The sequence below is a fragment of the Sminthopsis crassicaudata genome, chromosome 3 (assembly GCF_048593235.1).
Source record: "Sminthopsis crassicaudata isolate SCR6 chromosome 3, ASM4859323v1, whole genome shotgun sequence".
NCBI classification, from domain to species: Eukaryota; Metazoa; Chordata; class Mammalia; order Dasyuromorphia; family Dasyuridae; genus Sminthopsis; species Sminthopsis crassicaudata.
Genome location: NC_133619.1, coordinates 513931003 through 513944766, shown reverse-complemented (window position 1 = coordinate 513944766; position 13764 = coordinate 513931003). Strand labels below are relative to the sequence as shown.

Below are 13764 nucleotides of genomic sequence, written 5' to 3'. Positions count from 1 at the left end.
TTAGTTTTTCTTGAGTATTTTTATTTTCATTAGGGTGGGAGATTATGTTTTTGTTCACAACTTGGAAATGTCATTTACTTATTTATTTTTTTAATTATAGCTTTTTATATACAAAGCATATGCATGGGTAATTTTTCAACATTGACCCTTGCAAAAACTTCTGTTTCAAACTTTTCCCCTCCTTCCCCCCAACTCCCTCTCCATGATGGCAGGTAGTCCTATACATGTTAAATACAATATAGGTATACATATTTATACAGTTAACTTGCGGCAAAAGAAAGATCGGATATAGAAAAAAGGTAAAAATAACCTGAGAAGAAAAAATAAAAATGCAAGCAAACAACAACAGAAAGAGTGGAAATGTTATGTTGTGGTCCATACTAATTTCCCAGTGTTCTTTCTCTGGGTATAGATGATTCTGTTCATTACAGATCAATTGGAACTGATTTGGATCCTCTCATTGTTGAAGAGAGCCACATCCATTAGAATTGATCAACAACTCATGCAGTATTGTTGTTGGAGTGTATAATGATCTCCTGGTTCTGCTCGTTTCACTCAGCCTCAGTTCATGTAAGTCTCTCCAGACCTTTCTGTATTCATCCTGCTGGTCATTTCTTACAGAACAATAATATTCCATAACATTCATATACCACAATTTACCCAACCATTCTCCAGTTGATGGGCATCCATTCAGTTTCCAGTTTCTAGCCACTATGAAAAGGGCTGCTCCCTATACCTTCTTTAATATTTTTTTTGGATATAAGCCCAGTAGTAATAGTAACATTACTGGGTCAAAGCGTATGCACAGTTTGATAACTTTTTGAATATAGATCCAAATTGCTCTCCAGAATGGTTTCTAGTTTCTCCACATCCCCTCCAACATTCGTCATTATCTTTTCCTGTGATCTTAGCCAATCTGACAGGTGTGTAGTGGTATCTCAGAGTTGTCTTAATTTGCATTTCTCTGATCAATAATGATTTGTAACACCTTTTCATATGAATAGAAATAATTTCATTTTCTTCATCTGAGAATTGTTTGTTCATATCCTTTGACCATTTATCAATTGCAGAATGGCTTGATTTCTTATAAATTAAGAGTCAATTCTCTTTATATTTTCGAGATGAGGCCTTTATCAGAACCTTTATCTGTAAAAATGTTACAACTTGGAAATGTTTTATGGAAATGTTTTGCATAATTTCACATGTAGCTTATTAATCGTGGATGGGGATAAGGGAGAGAACTCAGAATTAAAAAATTTTTTAAACAAATGTAAAAAAAATTGTTTTGAATGTAACTGAGGAAAACTATTAAATAAATAAAACAAATACATTTTATTTTACTCTAGAGGAAACAAGAAGCTATTGGAGGCTCTAGGGTAAGAGGAATGGCAAGGTTAGAAATGTGAATTAGAAACAACTAACATGGTTTGTAAATTTGTACATATTTTCTCAATCTTCCTGTAAGGAAAATACTATTATCCCTACTTTACAAATAAGAAAATTGAGACTCAGAAAGGTTTTGATTTGATTTGGTAGTTAGTTTTAGAGTAAGGATTTGAACTCAGGTTTTCTAATTCTAAATCTAAGACTCCATTTATTAGACAACATTGTCTCAAAGAAGATTATTCTGATAGCTGCATGAACCAAACATGGTACTAAATAAAAGAATCTGTAAAATAAAAAGGACTGGACTAGATACTCTATGATTCCAGTTTAATTCTGAATCCTATCTTAATGAACTTAATATTTTACAGTTGAGGCTTGTTCAACATAAAGATAAATACAGCTTCCACAGAATGGAATGGCCTGATTTGGGAAATGGTTTTTATTACTGAAGGAGTTCTAAGGTCCTTTTCATTGTTCTGAATTTAACAGTTCACAATTCTGTAGTATTTTAAGTCTATTTCCTCAGAAAAACTTTAAGAGGTGTGCAGGACTAGGATTATTATCCTTATCTTATGGATGAAGAAAAAGGGTCACATATCATATACCAAAGCTAAATCTGAACCTAGATTCTACTGTCTCTGTATCTTCAGCCCTTTGAATTAAATGAACATTGATCAGACATTTACTGTGTGTTAGGCACCGGGAACACAAAGAAAAAAATGGAAAATAGTTGCTTCCTTCAAGTAGTTGGTGTTTGGGGGTGTAGGGAAACAGATATAAATACACAATTAGAGAAGGAAAGTTAGAGTTAGAGAAGTCAAAGAGGGTTTCACCCAACTCCACCTGTTGGGCCTTTACATCTACTCCTGAATTGCTCTCCCTCTTCATGCCTCTTAAGTTTCCCGACTTTTTGTCCAACTCCTGACTCTCAGACTATATTCCATCTGCCATGTATGTCTCTTGTACATGCATGGTGGCTGACATGTTTTCTCCTGTAATAGATGGTGAGCTCCTTCAGTATGGGGCTGTTTTTGCTTCTCTTTGTATCTGTGGTTGTTAAGACACAGTTCCTGGCACATAGTAAATATCTATAATAAATGCTTATTAATGACTGCCTGAGATAGCATTGAAATTGAAGGCTGAAGAATAACTTGCCCAGGATCCATACAGAACTACAAGCCTGGCCACCTATTCTACAATGCCAGCCATTTTCCTACTATATCGCACTGTCTCTCATGGGCCTTAGCAATTAGTTGGGTTGAAGCAGGGCCCTGAAAAACAAATTCAGGGTTAAACCTAAAAGTGGTTTCAACACAAACCTCTGGTTACAAAACTAGGCACTGCCCCTCTGGGCCAGCTGGTTTGGTTAGAGGGCCAACAGGGGGAGTGATGACTGGCAAGAGGATTAATTGTCACTGGTGTGTGGGGCCTCAAGCTTGATGAGGTCCCTTGCCTTGCAAGCTTCCCAAACACACTCATCTTCCCACCCCCTCAGTGTGCCGTAACCAAGCCTCTGGCCTGGAGGAGTGACAAGGAAGGAGCCCCAGCAGGTTTGCCGGCTCTGGGTTTGGTCAGGATCAATCATTAACTTGCAGACTATAAATCCAGCCCAGCAGAAAAGCTCTGATAATCTGAGACTATGCTTGGCCTGCCAAGATCTCCAACCTAGTTTCCAGGCTCCTGAAGGGAAAGTGCATTGAAACAGGGTCAGAGAAAGGGAAAGAGGAGACCATCTGGGCATATTTCAGTTTCCAGATCAGAACTAATAAGGTCTGGCCTATTTAGTACTTAGCAAATAAAGTTATGGGTGAAAGGTTTGGCTCTGGCCTCCAAACCCAGCCCTAGTCCTAGACTGAGCCCTAGCCTTTCCTGGGTACACTAACTCACTCCATAAACCATGCTTCCCTCCTAGGTCTGTTAACAGCAAGACTCAATTGAGATAACAGATAACAGGTGAATTATTTTTTTTTCCTTTTTTCTGAGGCTGGGGTTAGGTGACACACAGCTAGGAAGTATTAAGTGTCTGAGACCAGATTTGAACTCGGGTCCTCCTGAATTCAGGGCTGGTGCTCTATCCACTGCGCCACCTAGTGGCCCCAACAGGTGAATTATTAATGCCAATAAATCACCCTCACTCAAATTCTCCTTGAATGACTTGAAGTCACTAGGTTCGATTCTAGACGAATGTGAACTCTGGTAGATCCTATGAGCTAGTGGGTCCTTAAGCACAGACCCAGCCTAGGAAAAGCTCGGCAACAGATTGGCCAAAAGTGAATGGTGAAGTTTTTGCCCATGGCACTCAAGATGGCATGGGCAAAGTTGGCTCTGAATCACTGCATGAAATAAGAGTCCTGAAGTACAAAAATATTCACATTATCCAGGCTGCTTTCTCTTTGTCCACATTCCCCATTGTTCCCCAGCCTCCCTTCACTTCCAACATTTGCTTAGCTATGTGATCTTGAGCAAGTGACCTTCCTCCTCCAAAACTCACTTGTCATTTGTAAAGTGAGGAGAATGCTACTTTTTTCCTTTCCCTAACTTCACAGGATTATTATGAGGAAATCATTTTGTTTGCTTTTTAAGTGCTATAGAAATGGGAGTGTTCAATATTATTGTTTCACTTACCTTTTTTATCTGATTGTCAGGGCACATCTCTAACCACTTTTTTCATTCCAGCCCAGGTTCTATACCATGCCCCCAAAGCACCAAAAACCATCTTACCCAAGACAAGGAAGGAAAGGACCCATTGTAGCACAGAGATGACCTGAAGCTGTTTCTCAACCTTAGATTTATTTAGCCAGGGGATGGAGAATAGGTCCTGTAGTGCAGAGAGGATGCTAGAGCCAGTGCCTAGAATGGAAAGAAAAAGAGAATCAGACTCCCCAAATGTTCAATCACAGAAACTCAGAGCTAGAAAATAAAACTCAGATATTATCTAATCCATCTGAATAAGGATCTTCTGATGAGTGATTAGTCAGTTTCTGAAAATCTCCACTGATGGAGAAGTCACTTTCTTCCAAGGCAGTCCTCATTCCACACCTGGATAGTATTAGACATTTTTCTTAACAATGGACCCAAATCTGCCTCTTTTGAAGCTTCCTCTCAACACTCTAAGCTCAATGGCCATGCAAAAACAATCTAACCCCTCTTTCCTATGACAAACATCAAGTACTGAAATCAGCTATCATGTCCCATCCTCTCCTGCAGATCCTTCAACTGATTCTTGTACAGCAAAGCTTACTGTCATCTCACCATCTTGTTCACTATCCAGCTTGCTGATGTTTTATATAAAATGTCTTTTCCAGAACTGAATATAATATTCTAGATGTGGTCTGGCCAATGTAGAGAACAGCAGGATTTTCTGACATTACAGATGACTCATTTACACATTTCTGAGGGCACACAGCCCTGTACTCAATATTGGGAGAGGAAAAAGGGGAGGGACAAAGATGAACAAGACATAGTCTCTGACCTCATAAAGGTCATCTGGCAGGAGTGAAAGGGGGGAAAGTGCTGGACTCAGAATCAGAGAGACATGAATTCAAATGCTACCTAGAGACAGGATTCAGAGAATTGGAGCAAACTCATTTAACCTCTGAGTAGGGTTCTCATATGACTCAAATGAGATAGAACAGCAGTTTAAATCTTTAAAGTATAATTGAGTTATTAACAAAAAAAGGCAGATGTAATAAAGGAACAAGGCACTGAGGGGGGCTGGGACAGAGACTTCAGTAGTTTTGAAGGAGATAGGAAAGACAAAGGCTGGAAAGCTTCAAGAAACAAATAGCATTTGGCAGTAGGAGCATAGATCAAAGGCCTGAGAGGACTCTGAGGCCATCGAGTCCAACCCCCTCATTTTACAGGAGGAAACCAAGGCCCCAGAGAGAAAGTGCTTTGCCAAAATCTTTCAGAAAGGAAAGCCATAGAAGCAGGATTTGAACTTATCTTCCAATTCCAAAGGCAGTGCTTTTTTTATTTTATTTTATTTTTTTATTCCCCTCTAAAGAAGGGAGATGATTTCAGCTGACAGGGAGAGTAGGGCATCCAAGACTTCCTAGAAATGGATGGGTATTTTATAATCACTATGTGAAATGGACAACACAAATAAAATTTACCCCCATTTTAGATATAATGAAATGGAGGTTGAGAGAGGGAATGAGATTTGTCTGAAGTCATACAGGCAATAGTACATGTCAGGGCTGGGACTAGAAACTGGGTTTTTTGCCTCCAGTCCCTTGTGCTTTCTCTACTGTACCCTTCAGCACAGATTAAGCTGAACAAAAAAGTGAGGAAGACAGGAGATGTCTACAAGGGGCAGCAGCAGGACCCAAGGCCATATGCTGGGACTGGCCTGTCAAGGGTCCCAAGTGCGAGTCTAAGGAGCCTGTACTTTGTTCTGTTCACAATGGTGACCCCAAGGAACCTCCAGATTTTTGGGCAAAGAACTGACACGGTCAGAATTGTGTACACCTAAGATAAGTCAGGTATCTATCTACAGTGTACTGGAAGAGGGAGAGACTGGGTGTAGACATTAGTTTGAAGGTTGTTGCCCAACTCCAGGAACAAAATGATGACTTGAACTAGGGTGTGTGACATGGGAGTGGAAAGAGGATGGGTGCAAGTGAGATTGTGCAGATAGAACTGAAAAATCTGAATGACATTAGTCATTCCATATGGAGGATCTTTTTACAGATTTCTCATTTAAAAATACTCATTTTTATCTTGTTAACATTAACAGTCCCCATCCACCTTATTTGTTTAAAGTGGTTTCATGATTATTAAGCATTGTGGTTCTGCTGGTCAGTATGCTTTCTATAAATTTAGAGGATTCATGGGCTAAAAGGACCCAGAAATTTATAATGCTAAAGTTGGAAGGGAATTTAGGTGATCTAGCTCAGCCTCTTCATTCCACAATGAAGGAAAACCAAGGATCACATACTCAACAACAACTCAGAGATTTAAACATTGATCCTCTCATCACAAATTCAATATTCTTTTCATTATACCATAATGCCTTTCTTCTGCCCCCATGTTAATATGTAGCTTAGTCCTGCACAGCTCTCTGAAAGATTCTTTGCCCAGACATGCAGGCAGAGAACTACAAACTATTTGGAGAACACCAAGGCCTGAAGAATTCTTTTTTTAAATTCTTTTTTATTTTCAAAACATATGCATGAGTGTTTCTACTGGGCTTATATTCCAAAGAGATCTTAAAGAAGGGAAAAGGACCCACATGTGCAAAAATATTGGTGGCAGCCCTTTTTGTAGTGGAAACTGAAGGGATGCCCATCAGTTGGAGAATGGCCGAATGAGTTATGGCATATGAATATATTACTATTCTATAAGAAATGATCAGCAGGTTGATTTCAGAGAGACCTGGAGAGAGTTATATGAACTGATGCTGAATGAAATGATCAGAACCAGGAGGTCATTATACACGGCAACAGCAAAACTATATGACAATCAGTTCTGATGGACGTGACTCTTTCCAATAATGAGGTGATTCCAAAAAACAATGAGGCTAATTCCAATAATCTTGTGATGAAGAAAGGCATCTATACCCAGAGAAAGGACTGTGAGAGCTGAGTCTAGGTCACAACATAGCATTTTCACTTCTTTTGTTGTTTACTTGAATTTTCTTTCTTATTTCGTTTTCCTTTTTGATCTGATTTTTCTTATGCAAGCAAGATGACTGTATAAATATATATACCTATATTGGATTTACATATATTTTACTATGTTTAACATATATTAGATCACTTGCCATCTAAGGGAGGAGGTTTTGAAAATGAAAAGCTTCAATAAAAAAACAAATAAAAAACATGCATGGATAATTTTTCAACATTGACTGTTGCAAAACCTTGTGTTCCAATTTCCCCCCTTTCCCCCCCACTCCCCTCCTCTAGATGGCAAGTAATCCAATATATGTTAAAAATTATTAAATATTAAAAATATATTAAATCCAATACAGGCATGCATATTTATACAATTATTGTGTTTCACAAAAAAAAAAATCAGATCAAAAAGGAAAAGAAAGAAGAATAAAATACAAGCAAAATAATAAAAAAGTATTGTGATCCTCACTCAGTTCCCACTCTCCTCTTTCTGGTTTTAGATGGCTCTCTCCATCAACTAATCTGAATCACCTTGTTGTTGAAAAAAGCCACATCCATCAGAACTGATCATCATGTGATCTTGCTGTTACCATCGTGTACAATGATACTGATTCTGCTCGTTTCCCTTTAGCATCAGTCTCTCCAGGCCTCTGGAATCATCCTGTTGGTCATTTCTTATAGAATAGTAATATTCTATAATGTTGATATGCCATAACTTACCTACCCATTCTTCAACTGATGGTCAGTCACTCGGTTTCCAGTTTCATGTCACTACGGAAAGGGGTATCACAGGAGAAGAATTCTTATAGGCTATTTCAGCCCCAGAATTACCCAGAAAGTTGCTGAGAGATTCTATGATGAGAGAGGACCGCAGGAGGTGTAGTTCAGTACGAGCTCATACATCCTGAAGTTTCCTGGTGATGAATCCACATCAGTTCATAGGGAGGTAATTCTTTTTTCAGCTAAGTTCTAGGGCCCTTGCCTGCCTCTCCTCTCCCTCCCACCAAGCCCTGCTAAAAGTTGCAAAAATCTCAACATGTATCAGTTCCTACATTTTTCAGAATCACAGAATTTAAGGAACTGGAAGGGAACTTGGAGGTAATATAGTCCAATCCCTACCTGAAAATGACAATGGTTATCTCGCTACTGCTAAAGAGACCTACAACGATGGGGTCATCTCCGCCGTAGCTCCCAAGGGTGCTTCTACTTGGGGGCCTCTTTAGTTGCAAGGAGGATCTCCTGAACATCAAGCCTCCATCTGTAATGTTCTCTTTTGGGTTTGGTTTCTTGGGGTCTCTGGAGGCAGGCTTCCTTTTAAGTTCAAATCACCACACAAGTAGCCAGGGTTTAGCCCAAATCCTTTATTGTCTCTTTCCAAGTCTTGTCTCCTTTCTTGGGGGGCCCAGTTAGCTTTCTTAGAAGCCTAGTTCTCTCCTTAGTTCCAAGAGCTTGAGCTCCTGCCACCAGTCCTTTGTCTTCTCTGCTTCTGCCTTTGGCTTCCTGAATCTCTCCTAATCCAAAGATTTGTGCTTCAGCCTCCGGCCACCACAAAGGTGGCAGATGGAATGAATCTCTCAGCCTCCACGATCTTTTTGTGCGCTTGTCTTTTCTGGCCCTGAGAACTTCTTCCTTATATGCTCTATACTGAGTATACATCACTAAGAAACCATTATTTGTTGTAGGATTAAATCAATGCTAAACTAGATTTGGCCATTGTCTACTCAATTCCATTTAGTATCTTGTTTCAAGTTCTGGCTCATAACATCAGTCCACCTTGACACCATCCCCCATCCGCTGCTCTATTACAAGGTCTCTCTCCCCCTTCTACCTCAGACATCTTTCATCACTACAGCAGACACTCTCTTCTAACCACCATTCTAGCTCTGTCAGGATATGCTCAGATTGATCAGTTTTCTCCTTATATCATTGTTTTCCAGAACTGGAAGTAGCATTATGGACCCAGTGTGACCAGGATGGAGGACAAGCCTAATCACACCCCCCATTCTACCCACCCCCTTTACCTGAACAGTAGGACAGAGGAGAGAAGGGCTGTGCCCTTAAGCCTATTCTCTCATGGGGAAAAGAATGGCTTTATCTCGCAGCTAAAGAGTTTTAAGGCTTTAGGGGAAGCTTCAGGACGGGTATCTTTAGGTAGTGTGGGAAGTAAAAGGGAGTCCTTTCAGCATTCCTGAAGGCCAACTTGGCCTACCAGTCTTGGTTTTGGGGGTAGCCATGAATACTTGGGGGAAGAGGTAGACAAAAAGGAAGGAAAACTACAGAGTACTATTTGGCCAAGGTGAGATCTTTACTAATACTAATTAGTACCGCTGGATAATTAAATTTACAAGATCTGAAACTGTTATTAGGCTCTTGGGAAGGCAGTCTAACTCTCTAAAGCAGCATCAAAACAGCTTAACAAGCCAGGATAAACAACTGTATGTGTGACACAGAATTCAAGCCAGGAACTCTAAACCAAACCAAAGGTAATTTCATCCCATCCTTCAGCCATGATAAGAAATTCCAACTCTTTAAAATGTGCACAAAAGTTCACACACTTTCTTGATAATGTACAGCAAAGGAGGACTTTAGAACACAAAAGATCTAACTAATACTAAAGCTAAGTTTCTCTTACTATCATTTTTTCCCTTGTCAATAAAGCCTCAGACTTCTCAAACAAAGTGGGGGGAGGGGGAGGGGTGACAACAAGGATTCTTGACAAGAAGAAAATCCTAATCTGGGGAAGACAAAAGTCCCCTGGTCTTCAAGAAGCCCAAACTTTGTGAAGGCAAATCCTTTTCTGGGTGTTCCTAATCTAATGGGGAAGGCAAAATTATCCACAGTAGAACAGAAAATATGACAACTAAGATGCTCATAAATACTCCAAAGCATGACCTACCAAAAGGTCATACACGTATAAGCAGCAGAGCTGGGATTCAAATTCAGGCCTCCTCATTCCAAATCGTGGGCTCTTCCCATTATATCAGAAAGTCTCTAGTCCAAATTCACATTTTATAGAAGAAGCACCTAAGAATAGGCTGTGACTTGTTTGGCAAGGTCCCAAACTTGGGGACAGACCTAGGAAGAGAATCCAGGTCTACGAACTCCCAATCAGGGGGATTCTGTATGTTAATCAAGTGTTAAAGGCTCTATTGGTAGACAACAATCTCCAGGCCTGTTCCACATACCACCAGGACACAGGAGAGATAAAAAGGCAGGACACCAGAGGCAAGGATACCATTGTGCTCCATGAATTCTTTGGGGAAAAATATCCTGAGTCCCCAGGTGCTCTGCCCAGTGACCTAGTTTTCCAGAAGGCATGTCTAGAACGGAGACCTTAAAAGATTAAGAAATATGAATAAGATCTTATTGCAACCTACCTTTAGGGCAGCTAGATGGCGCAGTAGATAGCATGCTGGGCCTGGAGTCAGGCAGACCTGAATTCAAATCTAACCTCAGATACTTACTAGGTGTGTGACTCTGAGCAAGTCACTTCACCCTGTTTGCCTCAGTTTCCTCATCTGTAAAATCAGTTGGAGAAAGAAATGGCGAGCCACACCAGTGTCTTTGCTAACAAAACGTCAAATGGGTCACAAAGAGTCAAATACAACTAAACAACCACCACCACCTCCTTTAAGGAAAATTTACAGAGATCGATCTCCTAGAACTCCATTGCATGAATGGGAAACACATCGCTTGCCTTAAGAATTTTATACTGGCAAAAGTTTTATCATGGGTGGTGGCTCAGTTTAAATGATCTGTAAGCTAAGGATAGATATCTCTCCCAATGGAATGAAGACTGAAATAGTTTAAAGCATGTTGGGGAAGAGGGAAGTGTGAGAGTAAAGGGACTGAACAGAGGTCAGTTGGCTGTACTGGACAAAGCCTTTGCAGTAGGGAGAGCCCAGGCTACTGAAAGGAATAAAAGAAAAAATGAAGGACAAAAAGGGGAGTTAAGATAAGACCCAGGGACTAGGTATAATGCAAGTGGCAGATTTAAGAGTAAGAGTGTACCCAGAGATAACAGCATCACATATCTAGAGCTGGAAGGAATCTCAAAGGCTCTTATTTTTAACAGATTAGACACTGAGGCAAACAGAGGAGGTTAAATGACTTACCCAAAGTCAGCCAGCTGGTGAAGTGAGACTGGAACCCAGGTTTTCTGAACTGAAAATCTAGTGCCTTAATACTCTCTCAAAATGCCTGGTCAGATTGAGCTCCATGAGTTCATTTTGCAGAAAGTTTAAGTGACTACCCGAGATCATTCACAAAGAAGAAAGCATGCCAGATGAGGGTTCTTTCCATCAGCCCTAGTCGCCTTTTGGGAGGTTCCCAGAATCCCTGCAGTGGGCGGATGGGAGGAGAAAAGTTGTCCTACTTGGCCAACTTAGGGAGGACTTCCATCTCCTTCAGACAGCTAGGGAATGCCTGGGGGTGTGGCAGCTGAAGGAAAACCCTTTCTCAAAACCCTGAGAACCTCAGGGGGTGTCTCACTGTCAAAGTTCATGAGGAACATGAAATAGGTAGACTGTCCAAAGTCTCTGAGGCGGGTTCTAATGGGCAGAAGCAGCAGCATGAGAGAATGGGGAAAACAAACTGACAGTAAAGGGAATCACTGCTAGAGGGGAAACAGACTCTCTGCCACCTCATAGAATCTCCATCAGAATTTCAAAGTTAATAAAGCTCCAGAGATCACCCAGTCTTTGCTTGAGGAAAACCCCTCTCCCCTTCCAAAAGCACTGCAGGCTACTCTGAGACAGATGGAATTGCTCTGCCTTTATCCTTATTCCTCACTGAAATCAACATTCTCCCAAATTCTCCTACCCCTCCCACCCCGCCCACTCCTATAGCCATTCTCTAAGACTCTCTTACCTCCCCCACCCCACTGCCTTTCCTATCTCCAGTAGCTGAACAGAATTCTAATCCCTCTTCCACAGGAGAGACCTTCAAATATTTGAAGGTGGCTATTATGCTTTTCAAACTTTCCCCTTGAATCTTTTCATTTTCAGGTTAAAAATTCTTAAAAAAGGAATCCTTAACATGGCCTACTCTCTAGTATTCTCAACACCCTGGTTGTTTTCTTATGGATTAAAATGTGGTACCCAAACTGGTACATTGCTCTTCTGAAGTGGTCTGACTGGAGAAGAGTAAAGTAGGGATATCATCTCTTTTGCCAAGCATACCATTCCTCTTATAATGCAACCTAGAATCAAATTACATTTCTTGGCTGCCATGTTATAATGTTAGTCCATTAAAATCCACAGAATTATTTTCCTACCCACTATTATTTAGCCATATTCCACCCACCCACCCTCCACATTTTGTACTTAAAAAATGATTTTTTTTTAACCCAAGAGCAGTATGTTAGATTTATCCCCATTAAAATTCACCTATTTAGACTTGGCTCATTGTTCTAACGTATCAAAAATTTACTATCCCTGCTTCATGTCATCTGCAAATCTGAAAAGCATGCCATCCATTGCTTCAAGAAAATGATAAAGGCACTGAATCAGTTAGGTCAAGGACATATTTTGGGGGGACCCCTCCAGGAAACCTGCTTTCCAAGTTGAAACAATCATTAATAACTAATTTTGGGGTTCAAGCATTAAATTAGTTATGACCTCTCACTTTTTGGAGGGGTAAATGGAAGACCAGATAAACTAAGTGACGTCCTAGGTTGCATAGCTACTGAGAAGGGAAAGCAGGCCTCAAACCCAAGTTTCCTCATTCTCAGTCCAGTGCCCTTTATACTATCTTAGAGTCTAAAGAGGCTGTTATAACCAGATCTCTCTAGAACAATGGGAACAATCAATGGGAGAGGACTGAGGATCCCCATTTTGCAAAATAGGACAGAAGTTTAGTGAGACTTTTAAAACTGAAAAGGACTTCAGAGATCATTTAGCATCCTGTAGCCAAGCAGAATTCCCTACTACAACATTGCTGACAGGTGGTCATCCAGTGAAGGAGAAGCTGTTTCTATCCTATTTTGGGACAATTCTAATTGTTAGAAAGTTTTTCCTTAAAATGAACAGAAATCTTTCTGTATAACCTTTGCTCTTAGTTCTGCCCTCTCAGGTTCAAGTGGAACAAATCTGTTTGAATTAGGCATCCCACATTGTGAGAACCATACCTATAGATTTTAATGAGTAATTCTGAGTTTTATGTGCACAGACTGCCATAATTCTGAACAAAACTTCTTTTGGTTCACAAGGACTCAATTTCTCAAACATACAAGTTTTTGGCATGGACAAGTACTTTCTCAGAGTACAACCTGAGATCAGTTTTCAAATGGATCCTCTTTTTTAACAAAATAAGATAGGGCAGTCAAAATGTCCTAAGGTGCCACTTTAAGACATACAAGGGGGCCGCTGGGTGCTACAATGGCTAGAGTACTGGCTTTGCAATCAGGAGACCTTGCCTTCAAATGCAGCCTTAGCCATTAGCTATATGATCCTGAGCAAGTCACTTAATTCTAAATATGAGAATTTGTAGTTAAAGACTGTTTTAGGCTGAGCTTTTTTTTATTTTAAAATTTTTATTGGGGTTTTTTTATTTTCAAAACATGCAAGGGTAATTTTTTCAATATTGACCCTTTAAAAACCTTGTATTCCAATTTCTCCCACACCTTCTTCTCACACACCAATTTCTCACACACAATCTTTCCCACATCCCTTCCCCTAGATGGTATGTAATCTAATACATGTTAAACATGGTAAAAATATGTTAGAGATTTGTTTTTTTAAAGACCAACAAATCTCATGATTAT

General features: G+C 40.1%; 1 protein-coding gene across 6 annotated transcripts in view; it reads right to left on the bottom strand.

Moving 5' to 3' along the window:
* The window catches only part of DGAT2 (diacylglycerol O-acyltransferase 2), a 53503-nt gene that overhangs the window by 19456 nt on the left and 20283 nt on the right, over window positions 1-13764 (bottom strand). For 4 of the 6 annotated variants that reach the window (XM_074304103.1, XM_074304107.1, XM_074304104.1 and 1 more), the window contains one exon: window positions 4108-4236. In XM_074304103.1, coding sequence (XP_074160204.1) covers window positions 4108-4236 — 129 coding nt within the window. Of the gene's footprint in view, window positions 1-4076; window positions 4237-4638; window positions 4791-13764 lie in introns of those variants that run through there. The other 2 variants (XM_074304106.1, XM_074304105.1) reach the window with 2 other exon arrangements.